Source organism: Oncorhynchus mykiss, chromosome 1 (assembly GCF_057628025.1).
Source record: "Oncorhynchus mykiss isolate SJ-2025 chromosome 1, ASM5762802v1, whole genome shotgun sequence".
Classification (NCBI taxonomy): Eukaryota; Metazoa; Chordata; class Actinopteri; order Salmoniformes; family Salmonidae; genus Oncorhynchus; species Oncorhynchus mykiss.
In genome coordinates this window covers 33,989,299-34,009,488 of record NC_143022.1, presented here as the reverse complement: position 1 = coordinate 34,009,488, position 20,190 = coordinate 33,989,299, and the positions used below count along the sequence as shown (strand labels likewise).

At 41.5% G+C, this 20,190-nt stretch overlaps 1 protein-coding gene across 30 annotated transcripts in view; it reads left to right on the top strand.

Moving 5' to 3' along the window:
- The window catches only part of LOC110532201 (FERM domain-containing protein 4A), a 204,393-nt gene that overhangs the window by 153,513 nt on the left and 30,690 nt on the right, over positions 1–20,190 (top strand). For 19 of the 30 annotated variants that reach the window (XM_090229181.1, XM_036975949.2, XM_090229196.1 and 16 more), the window contains exons 5-11: positions 2,693–2,777; positions 4,216–4,272; positions 5,928–5,950; positions 9,940–10,023; positions 10,127–10,192; positions 10,510–10,567; positions 10,738–10,824. In XM_090229181.1, coding sequence (XP_090085307.1) covers positions 2,693–2,777; positions 4,216–4,272; positions 5,928–5,950; positions 9,940–10,023; positions 10,127–10,192; positions 10,510–10,567; positions 10,738–10,824 — 460 coding nt within the window. The remainder of the gene's footprint in view (positions 1–2,692; positions 2,778–4,215; positions 4,273–5,927; positions 5,951–9,939; positions 10,024–10,126; positions 10,193–10,509; positions 10,568–10,737; positions 10,825–20,190) is intronic. The other 11 variants (XM_090229189.1, XM_090229186.1, XM_090229233.1 and 8 more) reach the window with 1 other exon arrangement.

Below are 20,190 nucleotides of genomic sequence, written 5' to 3'. Positions count from 1 at the left end.
CACCCTCTTGATGAGAGTGGTGGTGTTGTTGGTCCATGGCAAGTCCTCGGTGATGTGGACGCCAAGGAACTTAACTTCTTGACGCTACCAATCCCTGTAGAGGGATAACTTCCGTCTGCAACCGCTGAATAGCATAGCGCAACAGTCAAATAATATTGCTCGATAGCCTAGCATAGCATTATGTACACTGAGCATCAGGAAGCTTGGTCACGAAAATCAGAAAAGCAATCAAATGAACCGTTTACCTTTGATGATCTTCGGATGTTTTCACTCACGAGACTCCCAGTTACACAGCAAATGTTCCTTTTGTTCCATAAAGATTATTTTTATACCCAAAATACTGACGTTTGTTTGTCGCGTTATGTTCAGAAATCCACAGGAAAGAGCGGTCACGACAACGCAGACGGAAATTTCAAATAGTCTTCAAAAGTCCACAGAAACATGTCAAACGTTTTTTATAATCATTCCATGGGTAGTTTTTAAAATATATATTCGATAATATATCAACCGAGTGCGTAGCTTTTTCCATAACAGCGGGAGGAACAATGGCCGGTTTACTCAATTGCGCACTAACTCATTCTGAGAGCCCACGCCTCTCCACTTACGCAAGGTGATCATTCACACTCATTTTTCAAAATAAAAGCCTGAAACTATGTCTAAAGACTGTTGACACCTTAGGGAAGCCACAGAAAAAGGAATCTGGTTGATACCCCTTTTACCTTTATTTAACTAGGCAAGTCAGTTAAGAACAAATTCTTATTTTCAACAACGGCCTAGGAACAGTGGGTTAACTGCCTGTTCAGGGGCAGAACGACAGATTTGTACCTTGTCAGCTCGGGGATTTGAACTTGCAACCTTTCAGTTGAAAGGCTTTAAATGGAGGACAGGTACGCATAGGAAAACAGACGTTTCAAGATAAGAGTCTCTTCCTGATTGGATTATCCTCAGGCTTTCGCCTGCAATATCAGTTCTGTTATACCCACAGACAATATTTTTTACAGTTTTGAAAACTTTAAAGTGTTTTCTATCCTAATCTGTCAATTATATGCATATTCTAGCATCTGGTCCTGAGAAATAGGCCGTTTACTTTGGGAACGTTATTTTTCCAAACATAAAAATAGTGCCCCCTAGCTTCAAGAGGTTAAAACTGCTGACTTTCTCTATTGCAGTCCCGTTGATGTGGATTGTGGCATGTTCCCTTCTCTGCTTCCTGAAGTCAACAATCAACTCCTTTGTTTTGTTGACGTTGAGGGAGAGGTTGTTGTCCTGGCACCATAATGCCAGTTCATTTACCTCCTCCCTATAGGCTGACTCGCCGTTGTTGGTTATCAGGCCTACAACCATAGTGTTGTCAGCAAACTTGAGGATGGAGTTGGTGTCATGGGTGAAAAGGGAGTACAGCAGAGGGCTGAGGACACACCCCTGTGGAGGATTGTTGTCAACCCTCACAGCCTGTGTTCTGCCCGTCAGGAAGTCCAGGGTCAAGTTGCAGAGTGTGGTGTCCAGCCCCAGGGCTCTGAGCTTGGTGTTGAGCTTGGAGGGAACAATAATGTTGAATGCTGAACTGTATGAACAGCATTCTCACATAGGTGAACCTCTTGTCCAGATACGTTACGGGTGTGTGAGAACCGATGGAAATGTTATCTTCCGTGGATATGTTGGAGCGGTCGGCACATTTTTATGGGTCAAGTGATGCTGGCATTCTGGCCTTGATGTGGACCAGTACCAACCTCTAGAAGTGCTTCATGATGACCAAGGCGGAGGGATGAGTGCGAAGGGGCGATAGTCATTTGGGCATGTCACCTTGTTTTTTTTGGGCACTGGGACGATGGTGGTCTCCTTGAAGCAGGTGGAGACTACAGCCTGGAACAGGGACAGGTTGAACATCCGAGAAGATGCTCGCCAACTGGTCAGCACACACTCCGAGGACGAGACCAGGGATACCTGGTCATCCGGAGCAGCAAGAGTCCTCCAGGATGGCTCGGTATTGTCTGCCTCAAAGAGAGCATACAATATGTTAAGCTCATCTGGTTGGTATGCGTCGGTGGGCACCACACAGCTGGATTTGCCTTTGTAGTCCGTGATAGTCTGTAGTCTTGCCACATGCATCCCGAATCTGAGTTGGCAAACATAATTTCAAGTTTGAGTCTTTATTGTCTTTTTGCGTCCCTAATGGATTTGTGGAGCTCGTATCTGCTTGCCTTGTACACGTCACACGCCACCAAGTCATCGGTGAGCGTTCTGCTGACATTGAATGCTGCAGTACTGGCTCTCTGCGTTGTTCACATATCTCCGTTCATCCAGTGGTATGGTTGGGGTATGTCCGGATTTTTATTGTGGGAACTGTATGGAAGCCTAATGTCTGCTGACACCTATTGGACACTCTGCTCACTGCAGTTCTGCCACACAGTATTCTGGATCTTTTTTATTTGATTTATTTAACCCTTTTTTAACTAGGAAAGTCAGTTAAGAACAAATTCTTATTTACATCTATAATAATGGGTTTGGAACTACTGTGGATTGAATGAGCTTCTATTGATGGCAGTCTGGTTCCAGGCAACATAACATTTCAACATTGTGTCATGGTCTATAATACTGAAATGGAATTTATGTTTCTGTTCATCACAGGTATTAGAGAGTTTGTCATACCTGATGATCTATAATAATGGGTTTCATTGACTATGTGTTACAGGTTTTACATAGAGAGTATTTCCTACCTGAAGGACAATGCTACTATCGAACTCTTCTTCCTCAATGCTAAGTCCTGCATATACAAGGTAAGTTAGTCATTACCTGTAGTTGTGTTTGCATACATGTTTTTTTATCGATGATTCATCCTTCAGTAGTGTATTTATTTTCCCATTCATGTCATAACTGCACCACAAGGGGGCATATGTGGGTTGTTGGGTCGTCAGTGTGAGGTTTGAACAGATATAACATTAGCTAAGCTCATGCTATCTCCAGCACCAAAAGTGTTAACTGGCCTCTGCTAGCAAAATGCCTCCACCAACAGAGATGCTAACACTCCAGCAACACCCAGATGTTTTCCTAATATATCCCCAGCACTAATAGTTTAGCATATGCTAACACATAGCCAGTACTTCACACCTAAGGATAGGCTGTTTATAAAGGGAGACTGGCTCACTCTGACGGGCCAACTAGTGAAGAGAGGGTCGTCTGTGAAGTCTCCAGACACGCTCCAATAGATCAAAATAGACCACGTTGCTTTATTTTTTACTTTACATAAATCAACCTATTACCACATGAAAACAGATAGTTTAGAGTTTCGCCTGGTCTCTCAGTGTCAATGTTAAACACGTGGAGTCATCTTGAGTCATTAAAATGCAGTCATCTCCTGTCTGCGTTGATGGAGTGCATGTTTTACACTGGACCACACACATACTGACACACACACCCACACCCTGACAGAAACCCGTGCACGCACGCACACGCACACACACACACACACACACACACACACACACACACACACACACACACACACACTGCTAGGCCACAGCCCCATGGTGAGAGCCCATGCTGGGTGGTAGTGCACTCAGTGTTGTGTTTCACTCTGCTGTCTGATCTCTTAACCAATTAACTGCCAGGGATCGTATACAGGACATTCCTTACATACCTGACCCCTTTAGTCACTAGTCACCCCTTAACACCCACACACACTTCCCTCAGACCCCCTTCCGTGTGTGTGAGTAGGCCCAGTCCCAGCATTGCTCATCTAAGTAAACAGGATGGAGAGACAAAGTGAAAGAGACTCTGTGGAATGGAAGCGAGTCACCAGTGCATTCCCTCATTCTCTCTTCCCCCATCATACTGTCATCTCTGAGCTGAAGCAGAGAACACAACCCCCCATGAAGAGAGAGCAAGAAATCAGGGAGGGAGGGGGGAAACGAGGGATAGATGAAACAAAACAATGGAGAAAAGAGTCCTGTGGAAAATGTGATAGAAAAATGTGTATTCTGTATGAATGTGTTTTTCATCATTGTATTGTAGGTACATCATTACAGTATTGTCATAGGATGAATGTGATGTATGAAATGTGCCCCTCGCAGCTCGCAAGGATTAGTTTTATTAGCACTGCGAGTTCAGAGTCAAGAAATAACCTTACCTAATACGTTCATTCTCTCTCTCTCTCTCTCTCTCTCTCTATCTCTCTCTCTCTCTCTCTCTCTCTCTCTCTCTCTCTATTTCTCTAAGGAGCTCATTGAGGTGGACAGTGAGGTGGTCTTTGAGCTGGCCTCCTATATCCTACAGGTAAGTCAGTACTCTGACTCCAACGTATGTGGGTGTTCCAGACACAGAGCACATTACTCACTTGACCTTTCCAGAAATAGTGAGCTGTCTCTCCTTTAATCCTGCTTTATATTGGAAGTGTTGTTTCTCAAGCCTGGATCTGTGTCTGCTCTAGCCAACTCCTCTGACTGTTGCTATTGGTATGTCATGTTTATCATTAGAAAAATCAAGACGTTAATTGAATGGGTTCCAATCCCTAGTTCCAGGGAGTGAGTGTGTATATTGGCCAGGGAGTGTGTAGGGTTCCCCCTCAGTGTAGGTCAGCCCATTACCTCAGTATCCTGCAACATCAGCGTACACACACAGACTGTGGTGTGTGTGTGTGTGTGTGTGTGTGTGTGTGTGTGTGTGTGTGTGTGTGTGTGTGTGTGTGTGTGTGTGTGTGTGTGTGTGTGTGTGTGTGTGTGTGTGTGTGTGTGTGTCTGCCGGTGCAGATTTATCAGATTTATCTCTTGGCCTTTAGAGGTTTGGCTCCAGATGGATAATATTTCTCTCTGATTTCACCACAGGAGAACTCACCGTACTCAAATCAAATGTTATTGGTCACATACACATGGTTAGCAGATGTTACTGGTCACATACACATGGTTAGCAGATGTTACTGGTCACATACACATGGTTAGCAGATGTTATTGGTCACATACACATGGTTAGCAGATGTTATTGGTCACATACACATGGTTAGCAGATGTTACTGGTCACATACACATGGTTAGTAGATGTTATTGGTCACATACACATGGTTAGCAGATGTTATTGCGAGTGTAGCGAAATGCTTGTGCTTCTAGTTCCGACAGTGCAGTAATATCTAACAATTCCACAACAACTACCTAATACACACAAATCTAAAGGGATGTAATAAGAATATATACATATAAATATATGGATAAGCGATGACCGAGCGGCATAGGTAAGATGCAATAGGTGGCATAAAATACAGTATATACATATGGGATGAGTAATGCAAGATATGTAAACAGTATTCAAGTGTCAAAGCATCATTGAATTGAGAATGACTCATATATTCCAGTTAAATTATTGAATTTGAATTTCATTTGAATTCAAGGAAATATAATTAAATTGTGAAATTCAATGAAATTCAAATGCCTCTTCTATTCTATATTAGGTATAATCTATACAAATATACATCTTGTACATAAAACATCAAACCTGGTGTTATATACATGCAGAAACATTTTTGTTGAAACAATAGATTTCCAGGACAAACTCTTAAAATGAATGACCAAGGAAACAAAACCTATATACGAATATAATAAGTTATGAATCACGTACTGACATTTGGTTCAATATGGGGAAAACACTACATTTCCCAGAATACATTAGTTTAATCCTCATGTTGACCCTGAGGCCTTCAAAAAGAAGCTAAATAAATGAAATGGTTAGTGGAAATATAATTGCCTACTCTAAGCACTAAGGTTAAAAGAGGTATCTTTGGTATCTGGAAGTGTGACCTGTAAGATTCAATGAAACTCCCATCTTCTTGAATTACATTCTACTTCCAATTTTAAATAATGAGTTGAATGTGAGTAAATTCCAAAATTCTGAATTGAGCCCAACCCTGGTGCTAAGCACCTCTATGTCTTTTCTCTCACCAGGAGGCCAAAGGTGACTTCATCAGGTAAGAACAGTTATTATGTATCTCTACTACAGTAAGCTGTATGTGTGTAATGTACAATAGAGGGGAGGTGGCCCACGTGTTTCTTTGGTTTTTGGTTGAGGGGAAGGTGGGATAGGTTTGTGTTTGTCTGTGTGTTGACAAATGTAAAATGTGTGTGTGTGTGTGTGTGTGTATGCGCGTGTGTGACAGGGGAACAACTACACCCTGTGTAGGGGGTCTGTCCCTGGCCCTCTGAGCCCCTCAGAGCAGCAAAGCAAATGGCTCTGCTCCCTCTCCTCTCAAAGGACCTGCCTTTGTCTGCCTGTCCTCCCTCTATCCCTTTCCTCTCAACCCCAGTCCCCTGATTCACTCTCTCCATCCAGCTCTGAAGAGTCTGTCTTTAGAGAGGGTCAGTGGGGCGTAGCTTATTGTAGTGTGTGTGTGTGTGTGTGTGTGTGTGTGTGTGTGTGTGACAGGGCTCCACTGTGCATGACTGCTAGCCAATTAAGACCAGAGCAGTGTAACAGGATGAGACGAAGCCGGGGAGGGCGGCTCACATGATGAGCCTTCTGCCCCCTAAAACACTTTGCTCTCTATTGATTTACACTTTAATGGGGATGCATGATATATTGGCCACTGTATCGGTTAGGACAGTGAAGGTTAGTTAGAAGCATCGTAGTGAAAATGTGCATTTACAAAATTACATGTGTTTGCAATTATATTACAGTGTATAACTTTGGTCATTTATAATGGTGTTTTTTGCGTTATTATCTAGCTTTAAATACAGATGGATTGCAAGGCCTTTACAGATAAAGGGAAACACATACAGTATCTTATCGTTGCTCTGTATTTTAGAGAGGTAAAGGATACAGATTATTCATCAGTGTGTGAGCGGTGAAGACAGTGTAGATTAGAGGGTTGAACAGCGTTCACCTTTGACCCCGTTTTGTCTTCCTCACAGAGAGCATAAATAAACATGGTGTCCCACTGAGATCTGGAATGTGACACACACACACACAGAAAAGGAGGTCATGATTCACCAAATCATGCCAAAATGGTAAAGGCCAGAGTTGTAGTCGGGGGATAAATTATGTTTACACACCTTTTTTGGTGAATAAATAGCATTTACAGTGCCTTGCGAAAGTATTTGGCCCCCTTGAACTTTGCTACCTTTTGCCACATTTCAGGCTTCAAACATAAATATATAAAACTGTATTTTTTTGTGAAGAATCAACAACAAGTGGGACACAATCATGAAGTGGAACGACATTTATTGGATATTTCAAACTTTTTTAACAAATCAAAAACTGAAAAATTGGGCGTGCAAAATTATTCAGCCCCTTTACTTTCAGTGCAGCAAACTCTCTCCAGAAGTTCAGTGAGGATCTCTGAATGATCCAATGTTGACCTAAATGACTAATGATGATAAATACAATCCACCAGTGTGTAATCAAGTCTCCGTATAAATGCACCTGCACTGTGATAGTCTCAGAGGTCCGTTAAAAGCGCAGAGAGCATCATGAAGAACAAGGAACACACCAGGCAGGTCCGAGATACTGTTGTGAAGAAGTTTAAAGCCGGATTTGGATACAAAAAGATTTCCCAAGCTTTAAACATCCCAAGGAGCACTGTGCAAGCGATAATATTGAAATGGAAGGAGTATCAGACCACTGCAAATCTACCAAGACCTGGCCGTCCCTCTAAACTTTCAGCTCATACAAGGAGAAGACTGATCAGAGATGCAGCCAAGAGGCCCATGATCACTCTGGATGAACTGCAGAGATCTACAGCTGAGGTGGGAGACTCTGTCCATAGGACAACAATCAGTCGTATATTGCACAAATCTGGCCTTTATGGAAGAGGGGCAAGAAGAAAGCCATTTCTTAAAGATATCCATAAAAAGTGTCGTTTAAAGTTTGCCACAAGCCACCTGGGAGACACACCAAACATGTGGAAGAAGGTGCTCTGGTCAGATGAAACCAAAATTGAACTTTTTGGCAACAATGCAAAACGTTATGTTTGGCGTAAAAGCAACACAGCTGAACACACCATCCCCACTGTCAAACATGGTGGTGGCAGCATCATGGTTTGGGCCTGCTTTTCTTCAGCAGGGACAGGGAAGATGGTTAAAATTGATGGGAAGATGGATGGAGCCAAATACAGGACCATTCTGGAAGAAAACCTGATGGAGTCTGCAAAAGACCTGAGACTGGGACGGAGATTTGTCTTCCAACAAGACAATGATCCAAAACATAAAGCAAAATCTACAATGGAATGGTTCAAAAATAAACATATCCAGGTGTTAGAATGGCCAAGTCAAAGTCCAGACCTGAATCCAATCGAGAATCTGTGGAAAGAACTGAAAACTGCTGTTCACAAATGCTCTCCATCCAACCTCACTGAGCTCGAGCTGTTTTGCAAGGAGGAATGGGAAGAAATTTCAGTCTCTCGATGTGCAAAACTGATAGAGACATACCCCAAGCGACTTACAGCTGTAATCGCAGCAAAAGGTGGCGCTACAAAGTATTAACTTAAGGGGGCTGAATAATTTTGCACGCCCAATTTGTCAGTTTTTGATTTGTTAAAAAAGTTTGAAATATCCAATAAATGTCGTTCCACTTCATGATTGTGTCCCACTTGTTGTTGATTCTTCACAAAAAATACAGTTTTATATCTTTATGTTTGAAGCCTGAAATGTGGCAAAAGGTTGCAAAGTTCAAGGGGGCCAAATACTTTCGCAAGGCACTGTACAGACATATTAGGCTAGATATTAAGCTAGCATTGTTTGCTAGCCTTTTTTGGGGCCCTAGGTGGGATTTGGTTGGTGTGCCCCCCACCTCGCGGGCAAAACATTTTAGTGACCTCCTAAATGGCGGAGAGAAAGTTTTCTGCCACCGTACACAGTTTTCCATGGGGCAGAGAGAACATTTTGTAATTTTATAAAACATGTCATGCAATTCTACAAAATTTTCCATGGGAGGATGGAGAGACATTTTTGCAGTTTTAAAGCAAATGTCCTGCCATTCGACACACTTTGCCATGTCTTATGCCATGTAAATGATACCTGAGTGGGAGTGACTTACAAAATCAATGGGGGTCCCCTGGAGGTCAAGGCCCCTGGGCACGTGCCCTGCGTGCCCGGGTATATTCGGCCATGATTTCTACAAGTTTAGATAGCTGGCTAGACTTACCTTACCAATCTAAAAATGATGAGCTGACATGGCTAATTGGGTGACTGTCAGTGACTGACCTAACAAGAGAAAAACTGCTGATGCACAACCAAAATCACACCTTGTGTATTCTCCTATTCTAACTCTCAACAGTAAGTTGAGACCCCGACTGAGTTAAATATATATATATATATATATAATAATTACAAAGGTTTTCGTTTTTTGGGGGTCGGGAGTCCTGGGCGACCGCCAATGTCACTTATGCCTGGGGCCGGCTCTGATTCTTTGTGCTGTCGTTTCCAGATTGGGTGGTAGAGGTTGGGATTGGGAACCATTGCTCTCGGTCAGGTGTTAGGATACTGTTATATTTCCAGAGTGTTAGCTGCCTTGTTTCCAGTGCTTTCCCCCAGTCTCAGTCTCAGGGGGCTGGGAGGGTTAGGGGATTACAGACGGGTTTAAGACTGGGAGTCTGGGGTCTTCGTCATCTCTCTCACTCTCTACAGCTGTTCCCTAGATAACGCCCAGCCAGCTGTGTGACTGTCTTATCAGTCCCCCTAAAACACAACAGGGCAGCATTACACCCCCCCCCCCCCCCACACACACACACACACACACACACCTTGTCAGTTACTAACTCTGGCCAAACCCATAGATGAATCATGAGGAAATACCCTTGGATTAAAGTCAATACATCATTGGAGTAGACAAACATCACATTATTGGAGACACGTTTTGGAGGGGCATATATCACTAATGCCAATCTGTCTCTAACATCTCTTGGCCGTTTGAGTTCAGTGTGTGTTCACAGTAATGACGTGTGTGTTTCTGTATGTGTTGCAGTAATGACGTGACAAGGTCAGACCTGAAGAAGCTTCCAGCTTTGCCGACTCAGGCCCTGAAGGAACACCCATCTCTGGCCTACTGGTTAGTCCCAGCCTGTCTTATTGGCCTAATTGACCAGGACCACCAAACTCTACTGCCTGGTAGCAATGATTCAGTTATATGTTGTGTATGTTTTCTGTTCCAGTGAGGACCGGGTCATAGAACACTACAAGAAGCTGAATGGACAGTCCAGAGGGCAGGCCATAGTCAAGTAAGACTGGACAGGGGAAGGGTGTGTGTGTGTGTGTGTGTCTCGTTTTCTCTTTCTGCATGCTCTCTCTCTTGAGCTGTGTGTGTGTGTGTGTTTGTCTCATGTTCTCTTTCTGCATGCTCTCTCCCTTGAGCTGTGTGTGTTCAGACATCTCTCTTACATGCTGAGTGTGTATCCATATATGTTTGTGTGTGCGTGCGTGTGCGTGTGTTTATGGTGCTCTCTCTCTTCATTGTATGCTGTGAAGTTGAACACTGGGAGCTCTCTGACTGACAAATGTCTCTCTCTGTGTGTCTCTGTATCTTTGTCTCTTACAGTTATATGAGCATTGTTGAGTCTCTGCCTACATATGGAGTACACTACTACACTGTTAAGGTACAACTTTATCACCTAGTCACACACTCTCTCTCTTGGGGTTGGGGGCTGAGTGCGTGGGTTACTTTTTTTTTTGGGGGGGGGGGGGGGGGGGGGGGGGGGGGGCTTTGGGGGGCTATGAAATACACACACAACCTCTGATGTGTGTGTCTTCTCGCTGTGCGTGTCAGGATAAGCAGGGAATTCCGTGGTGGCTGGGACTGAGTTATAAAGGAATCTTCCAGTATGACTACCAAGACAAGGTCAAACCCAGGAAGGTAAGACACAGACATGAATTATCTCACTCCCTTTCAATATCCATTGTGTGTCTGAAGTTTTCTAAAGATGTAACATCCTGTCGTTCGATCAGTCACCTGGTAGTCTATTAAATCCTTTCACCTTTGACCCTAGTAATGTCCAACGTCTCCTCACTAGATGAACGGACACACACACACACACACACATGCCGTCTGTGAACTCTGGCCCCACAGCCCTGACAAAGGCTTCCTGTCTGCTTCAGCTTTCCTGTTTGCCCATCCTGTTCCAGTGTGTGTTTGCGTGTGTGTGTGTGTGCGTGCATTCCAGTCTAAATGTCTCACCACTGTGCCCCCTTCCCCCCAGATTCCAGCTCTATCCCATAATAGTCTCATAACTTGAGGTTTCCTAGATGTTTCCATGGAGACAGGATGGGAATGCTGACCTAGTCCCCTATTTTAGGTCACAAGAATGACTTGTGAGTTGGAGAACCAGAAATTGGTTCTGTGAAGTTCCCAGAACATTTGTAAGGCACATGTTCTCATAACACAAAAACTGTACGTCATTCTGATGATTATCGCCTGATGTTGCAAGAACGTTCCTAGAGCACTTTTAATCAGTTCTTTAAAGGTTCCCATAATATTTCATTAGGTTGTGGGAACAGTCTGGTGGGAACATTGTGGGGACATCACAAAGGATATGTTGCACAAAAACTGTCCAGTTGTGCTGACATTTGGATAATGTTTGTATCAGGGTGCACAAAACATGAATTGGATTTTGCAAGAATGTTCACAGACAGACTGAGTTATTTAAAGGTTTCATAGCATTTAATTAGTTTGTGGGAACAGTATGGGTACATTACAAGAGAGGGGTTCCTAAAACACAAAATATGCTAATTTGTGATGACATTAATGCAATGTTTAATTGAGGTTGTAAGAATGTTGACAGAACACCTGGTCTAAGGTTCCCAGGACATTTACTTAAGTTATGGGAGTTGTCTGGCAGGTTCTTGTGACATTCAAATAGGTTGCACAGAACATTCCCACAATGATCCACAATTCCCAAATAAGTATTTTATGACATTAATCTCATATTTGATTTAGGTTTAACATAATATTCAATTGATGTTTACACAATATACAGTTGCAAGAAAAAGTTTGTGAACCCTTTGGAATGACCTGGATATCTGCATTGATTACTCATAAAATGTGGTCTGCTCTTCATCTAAGTCACAATAATAGACAAACACAATCTGACTAAACTAATAACACACAAACAGTTGTACTTTTCACATTTTTATTGAAGACATTGTGTACTCATTCACCATGCAGACTGGGAAAAGTAAGTGAAAAAGTAAGTAACTCGTAGATCCTCCTTTAGAAGCAACAACCTCCACAGAACGTTTCCTGTAGCTTCTTATAAGACTTGCACAACGTTGAGGAGGAATTTTTAACCATTCCTCCCTACAAATCTGTTTCAGTTCATCAATTGGGTTAAGGTCAGGACTCTGCCATTCCAAAACACGAATATTCTTCCTTTTCAGCCATTCTTTAGTTGATTTACTTGTGTGCTTTGGATCATCGCCTTGTTGCATCACCCAACCTCTCTTAAGCTTGAGGTCATAGACTGCTGCCCTGACATTCTCCTGTAAAATGTATTAATACACTTTTGAATTCATTGTTCCCTCAATGATTGCAAGGCATCCAGGCCCTCAGGCAGCAAAGCAGCCACAAACCATGATACTCCCTCCACCATGCTTCACAGTTGGGATGAGGTTTTGGTGTTGGTGTGCAGTGCCCTTTTTCCTCCACACATAGCATTGTGCATTTTTGCCAAATAGTTAAACTTTTGTCTCATCTGTCCACAGTACATTTTTCCAGAAGTGTTGTGGAACATCCAGGTGGTCTTGGGAAAACTTGAGACGTGCAGCAATGTTTTTTTTAGACAACAGTGGTTTCCTTGGTGGTGTCCATCCATGAACACCATTGTTGTTCAGTGTTTTTCTGAGAGTGGACACCTGAACACAGACTTCCGTTGTTTGTAGAGTTTTCTGAAGGTCTTTTGCTGTTACCCTTGGGTTCCTTTTCTCACGTCTTTTAGGATTACCTTTGTGCTCTTGGAGTGATCTTCGCAGGACGCATACTCCTAGGGAGAGTAGCTACAGTCCTGAATCTTCTCCATTTCCGTCTCTATAATGTGTCTCTATAATGCGTCTCTATAATGTGTCTCTATAATGAGTCTCTATAATGCGTCTCTATAATGCGTCTCTATAATGCATCTCTATAATGTGTCTCTATAATGCATCTCTATAATGCGTCTATAATGCGTCTATAATGCGTCTCTATAATGCAGAGACGTCTCTATAATGCGTCTCTATAATGTGTCTCTATAATGCATCTCTATAATGTGTCTTCTAAGGTCCTGTGAAAGATGTTGGGATCGAGGCATGGTTCACACTAACCAATCTTTCTGGAGAAGAACAGATTTGTCAGTAACCAGGCCTTGCGTGCCTTTATTTAAAGGGCAGGGCAGCTGTGCAACCCACACCTCAAATCTCATCTCCTAAATAGAAACACCTGACTCCAAATAGCCTTTGGAGAAGTCGTTAACACAGAGGTTCACTTACTTTTTCCAGCCTGCACTGTGAATGATTACTCAATGTCTTCAATAAAAATGTGAAAAGTACAACTGTTTGTGTGTTATTAGTTTAGTCAGATTGTGTTTGTCTATTATTGTGACTTAGATGAAGATCAGACCACATTTTATGAGTAATCAATGCAGAAATCCAGGTCATTCCAAAGGGTTCACAAACTTTATCTTGCCACTGTACTGTACATTTTTTCCTTGTCTTGGGGGTCCTTGGAACATGTTAATAACATGAAGGAAATGTTATATTTAAGTTTGACCTAATATTACCACATCATTTTAAGCATGCACATTTGTAGCTCCTTAAAGCATAACAAAAGCAGATTTGGAATAAATCCCCATAGTTTCTCTCTAGATGGAGTGGCAATTCGCATTCGAAGACTGTATTGTAGGTGATATAGAGACCAATGGCAATTCATTTCATTCATGACATTTAATCATGCAAACAACAGCATTTAATCATACAAACTAGGACTGTAAAACTATGAAAATAATTAATTGAGCTAATGGCCTTAGTTAATTGTGTTTCATTTCAATATTGGAAATTTGGCCCTAAACAAACCATTTTCCATTTAAAGAGAATCTGTATGAGAATGTTTTGAATGCATGGTCACCATGAACAACACAAAAGTCAGTGTAACATACAGGTATTAGTCCTCCCAATGTCCCTCTTATCAACATTCTTAAAGTCTACACTTGTGCACATACACACAAGTACTGTTAGAGCTTCAGGCCTTCTAAATGAGTGTTCTCACAATTTGTGATTGGAGGGTTGACTATAGGAAAACATAACTGGCTCTATGTATACGAAGAACAAAGAGCTTTTAAACCTGTCCAAGAATGTTATGAAATCCATAGAAGACAATAATGACAGGTCAGCCAGGTCTGAGTTCATGTAAAGTATAATACAGCTATTAGATCTAGCCTAGGTGACTTATCCACGTTCTTCTACATCAACTAGTCACAAGCTGCTACTACTAGAATTGGTATAATTTGCTTAAATCTTTTGACATGAGAACTACAACAAAAACCGTAGCTAAATGGAATGAATGTCCTATTCTGATTAAAATCATTGTGGAGGGTTAGTTGAATCAAGAGGCATTCAGCCATGGCATTGTAAACATTATTTTGGTTAGCTAGCTGGCCAATGTTAGCATAACTATCTAGCTACGGTGCCTTGCAAAAGTATTCATCCCCCATGGTTTCTCCTATTTTGTTGCATTACAACCTGTCATTTAAATAGATTTTTATTTGGATTTCATGTAATGGACAAACACAAAATAGTTCAAATTGGTGAAGTGAAATGAAAAATATAACTTGATAAAAAATTATACAAAATTTAAAACTGAAAAGTGGTGTGTGCATATGTATTCACCCCTTTGCTATGAAGCCCCTAAATAAGATCTGGTGCAACCAATTACCTTCAGAAGTCACATAATTAGTCACCTGTGTGCAATCTAAATGTCACATGATCTGTCACATGATCTCAGTATATATACACATTAAATATGTTTTCCTATAACTTTTTATATGTTTTCCTTCACAATTCTTGCTCAAAGTTGTGCGTATAGTGCACCACAATAGAGAAAGACAGCGCTACCAAGACTGAGTGAACACTGATTGCACAAGGCACAGAGCGTGTTGGGTGTTGCGCTTAAAAGGCTCCATGCGGAATAGGGCTGTCCCGGACCAAAACAAATCTTGGTCAACCGAGAGTCGTCTGTTCTTTCGATAGGTCGAAAATGTTAAAGATATATATTATAGAGACGCATTATATATATAATATAATTGTCTATATATAGACACGCCCTATTTTCTATATTTATGTGTTTTAATAAAATCAACTATGTGTAGGCTACTGAGCTTCTCTGATGCTTTAAGCACACTGTTTGATTAAATAATTAAGACACATAAATGACTCAAGGGAGCCAGAGACCGTCCTCCTCCCACTGCTGCTGGCCTTTGCAGATTCTGCCGTTACGCTCCTGAAGTTGCCGGTAATAGACCAGGGGTCGGCAACCTTTTCCACGTGGGTGCTAATTTATCTTACCATTTCTAACGATCTGCCAGTTATGATATTCATGTGCACATTTTCCTTTATATTAAGGTCTTCTTATCGCAAAATCATTGTCATATAGTTAATCAAAATGATACAGTTGAAATCGGAAGTTTGCATACACCTTATCCAAATACATTTAAACTCAGTTTTTCACAATCCCCTGTCTTAGGTATAAAAAAAAATCCCTGTCTTAGGTCAGTTAGGATCACCACTTTATTTTAAGAATGTGAAATGTCAGAATAATAGTAGAGAGAATAATTTATTTCAGCTTTTATTTCTTTCATCACATTCCCAGTGGCTCAGAAGTTTACATACACTCAATTAGTATTTGGTAGCATTGCCTTTAACTTGGGTAAAACGTTTCGAGTAGCCTTCCACAAGCTTCCCACAATGAGTTGGGGGAATTTTGGCCCATTCCTCCTCAGAGCTGGTGAAACTGAGTCAGGTTCATAGGCCTCCTTGCTCGCACACATTTTTTCAGTTCTGCCCACAAATTTTCTATAGCATTGAGGTCAGGGTTTGTGATGGCCACTCCAATACCTTGACTTTGTTGTCCTTTAGCCATTTTTCCACAACTTTGGAAGTATGCTTGGGGTCAATGTCCATTTGGAAGACCCATTTGTGACCAAGCATTGACTTCCTGACTGATGTCTTGAGATATTGCTTCAATATATCCACATAATTTTCCTCCCTCATCATGCCATCTATTTTGTGAAGTGCACCAGTCCCTCCTGCAGCAAAGCACCCCCACAACATGATGCTGCCACCCCCGTGCTTCACGGTTGGGATGGTGTTCTTCGGCTTGCAAGCCTCCCCCTTTTTCCTCCAAACATAACGATGGTCATTATGGCCAAACAGTTCTATTTTTGTTTCATCAGACCAGAGGACATTTCTCCAAAAAGTACGATCTTTGTCCCTATGTGCAGTTGCAAACCATAGTCTGTCTTTTTATGGCTGTTTTGGAGCAGTGAGCGGCCTTTCAGGTTTGTCGATATAGGACTCGTTTTACTGTAGATGTAGATACTTTTGTACCTGTTTCCTCCAGCATCTTCACAAGGACCTTTGCTGTTGTTCTGGGATTGATTTGCACTTTTCGCACCACAGTACGTTCATCTCTAGGAGACAGAACGCGTCTCCTTCTTGAGCGGTATGACGGCTGCGTGGTCCCATGGTGTTTACACTTGCGTACTATTCTTTGTACAGGTGAACGTGGTACCTTCAGGCGTTTGGAAATTGCTCCCAAGGATGAACCAGACTTGTGGAGGTCTACAATTTTTTTTCTGAGGTCTTGGCTGATTTCTTTTGAATTTCCCATGATGTCAAGCAAAGAGGCACTGAGTTTGAATGAAGGCCTTGAAATACATCCACAGGTACACCTCCAATTGACTCAAATGATATCAATTAGCCTATCAGAAGCTTCTAAAGCTGTTAAATACTTTTCTGGAATTTCCCAAGCTGTTTAAAGGCACAGTCAACTTAGTGTATGTAAACTTCTGACCCACTGGAATTGTGATACAGTGAATTATCAGTGAAATAATCTGTCTGTGAACAATTGGTGGAAAAATGTCTTATGTCATGCACAAAGTAGATGTCCTAACCGACTTGCCAAAACGATAGAAATTTGTGGAGTGGTTGAAAAATGAGTTTTAATGACTCCAACCTAAGTGAATGTAAACTTCCGACTTCAACTGTATCTAAATCTAAATGAAAATGATACAAATCTAAAAGTAACTTCTATTACCATTGCCAACTATGTAAAAGTAGCCTACATAAAGCCAACAAATTTAAACATTGCAGCCTGCAGGTAGAAAATATCCTGATAAAAATAAATATCCTATGATTCACATTGGCTACACATGGCCTGTCTTCAACTTGAAACATTGTTTCAACTATCAACTGGGTATGGCCCAAAGCTAGAGCTAGCAAACTTGCAACATTGTATAAAATATTTTGGGCCCTCAGAGTTTCTGCGCCTGTGCGCTCTGGACAGACACAGCTGTAGGCTATTTGTGCAAGGGAAAAGAAATGATCAGGTATTTTATGACGTTTCCACTGGATCAGAGCATTACATTTTTCCCTTTCATGCCAATTGGTTATCTAAAGGGAGAGAGCTGTAAATATTTTTCAAGTACATTGAGGAACTATTGTAATTCTCAATGCATTTGAAAAACAGACTTGGTTTACTTGCTGTTTGAGTTGAAGAAAAAAATACTATGAGAAGCTCCACAGCTCATTAGTGGTGTTGAGTTACGACATCCCCAAATGGGAACATTCACTACATTTCAAAAGTTTGGGGTCACTTAGAAATGTCCTTGTTTTTGAAAGAAAAGCAAAAACAAATGTGTCCATTAAAATAACATCAAATTGATCAGAAATACAGTGAAGACATTGTTAATGTTGTAAATGACTATTGTAGCTGGAAATTTATGATTTTTTATGGAATATCTACATAGGTGTACAGAAGCCCAATATCAGCAACCGTCACTCCTGTGTTACAATGGCACGTTGTGTTAGCTAATTTAAGTTTATCATTTTAAAAGGCTAAATGATCATTAGAAAACCAATTATTACAATTATGTTAGCTGAAAACTGTGATTCTGAATAAAGAAGCAATAATCCTGGCCTTCTGTAGACTAGTTGAGTATCTGGAGCATCAGCATTTGTGGGTTCGATTATAGACTCAAAATGACCAGAAACAAATAACTTTCTTCTGAAACTCGTCAGTCTATTCTTGTTCTGAGAAATGAAGGATATTCCATGTGAGAAATTGCTAAGAAACTGAAGATCTCGTACAATGCTGTGTACTACTCCCTTCACAGAACAGCGCAAACTGGCTCTAACCAGAAATGAAAGAGGAGTGGGGGGCCCCGGTGCACAACTGAGCAAGAGGACAAGTACATTAGAGTGTCTAGTTTGAGAAACAGACGCCTCACAAGTCCTCAACTGGCAGTTCATTAAATAGTACCCGCAAAACACCAGTCTCAATGTCAACAGTGAAGAGGCAACTCTGGGATGCTGACCTTCTAGGCAGAGTTCCTCTGTCCAGTGTCTGTTCTTTTGCCCATCTTAATCTTTTATTTTTATTGGCCAGTCTGAGATATGGCTTTTTCTTTGCAACTCTGCCTATGTTTCCAAACTTTTGACTGGTACTGTATATTTGCGTCTGCTTGACTGAAAACATCTCGGTCGACCAACACCCTATCGACCAAACAATCGACCAGACAACTAAATGGGGTCAGTCCTAGTGCGGAACCACGTGCACTTAAAAGGGTCTGTGCAGTATAGAACTGAAGACTCAATTAACAGTGTAAAATGTTTTTGTCATTAAGATCTTACATGTTAACAGTTTCATTCATATGACATTTGAACAGCATTTAATCATACAAGACATATTGTGACACTTTTATATGTTGACAACCTGCACATGCAGGGTTTGGAACTGCAATATTCGGTTCCAAAGCCAATTCTTTTATCTTCTGCACCACTGGGGAAGCTCTCGCGCATCACATTTTTTTAGTATATAGCCATGGCAGTATAGTCAATAAGGACTACTATGCTTCCATTGTAGCATTCTTAGACAGGGAAATACTGGTAACTGGGTTATTCGCCATCACTTCCCCATCCTCTTTATAAACTGTGTACTTCTGGGCCCAAATTTAGAATGTATGCAAGACTCTTGAGTGCTGATCTAGGATCATCTTTGGTTTTCAGATCATGAAAAATAAGACAAGGGGGGCCATATCAAGCATTTCAAAGCAGGAATTAAATCAGGTGCATTTTTTTGTTTGTTGAACAGTCCATTTTTACACGTTGGTTGTTGTTTTTACAGTTAGTCTAAATTCTGCATTTTTGACTGGAAGAAATAAAGACATCCCCTCTTTTAGTAGATTATATCTGAGCTTCAATGTCACTGTTTTTGTTTTTCAAAAGAAACATGGTTAAAGATCTTATGGGATTGAACCTGCACTCTTCAGCTTTGTAGACAGATCATTAAACCTCTCCACCACCAGGGGACTGCTGTGTCCTTGCTGTGTCCTTGTTGTAGGAGTGGACACCTTGTTTTGCGCGCCGCACAACCTAGGCTACACTTGTGAGGAACACGTTATCGTTTATTTCACTCCATTTAGAATTTGTTTGTAGCACGCCTGTCAATGTTGAGTAAGGACACACCTGATTATACATAGAAATAGGCCTAGGCTACCTGGCCTGAGTGCAAATGTAGGCCTATTAATGTGCCCATTTGGGGATCTGATAGTATTTCTGATTGTCTTAACTCATCACCACTGTGAAACTTCATTTTTTCTTCACCTCAAACAGCAAGTTAACAAGGTCTGTTTTTACATCCACTGAAAATGTTCAAATAGGCTACGTTGAGGAACTATTGTCAATCTTTCCAGCTCTCTTTTGATAACCACTCAGCAAAAAATGTTGTGCTCTGATCCGGTGGAAATTAGGCCTACCTGATTATTTCTTATCCCTTGCGCAAATAGCCTACAGCTATGTCTGTCCAGAGTTTACTGGAGCTGGAAACTCTTAGGGCCCAGAATGTTGTATGCAATGTTGCAAGTTTGCTAGAGCAAACTTCAGGACAGCACGCAGATCTGTAGAAATGGTAAGATAAGTTGGCACTCAAAATGGAAAAGGTTGCCGACCCCTGGTGTAGCCTATCAGGAAACAGCAGAAT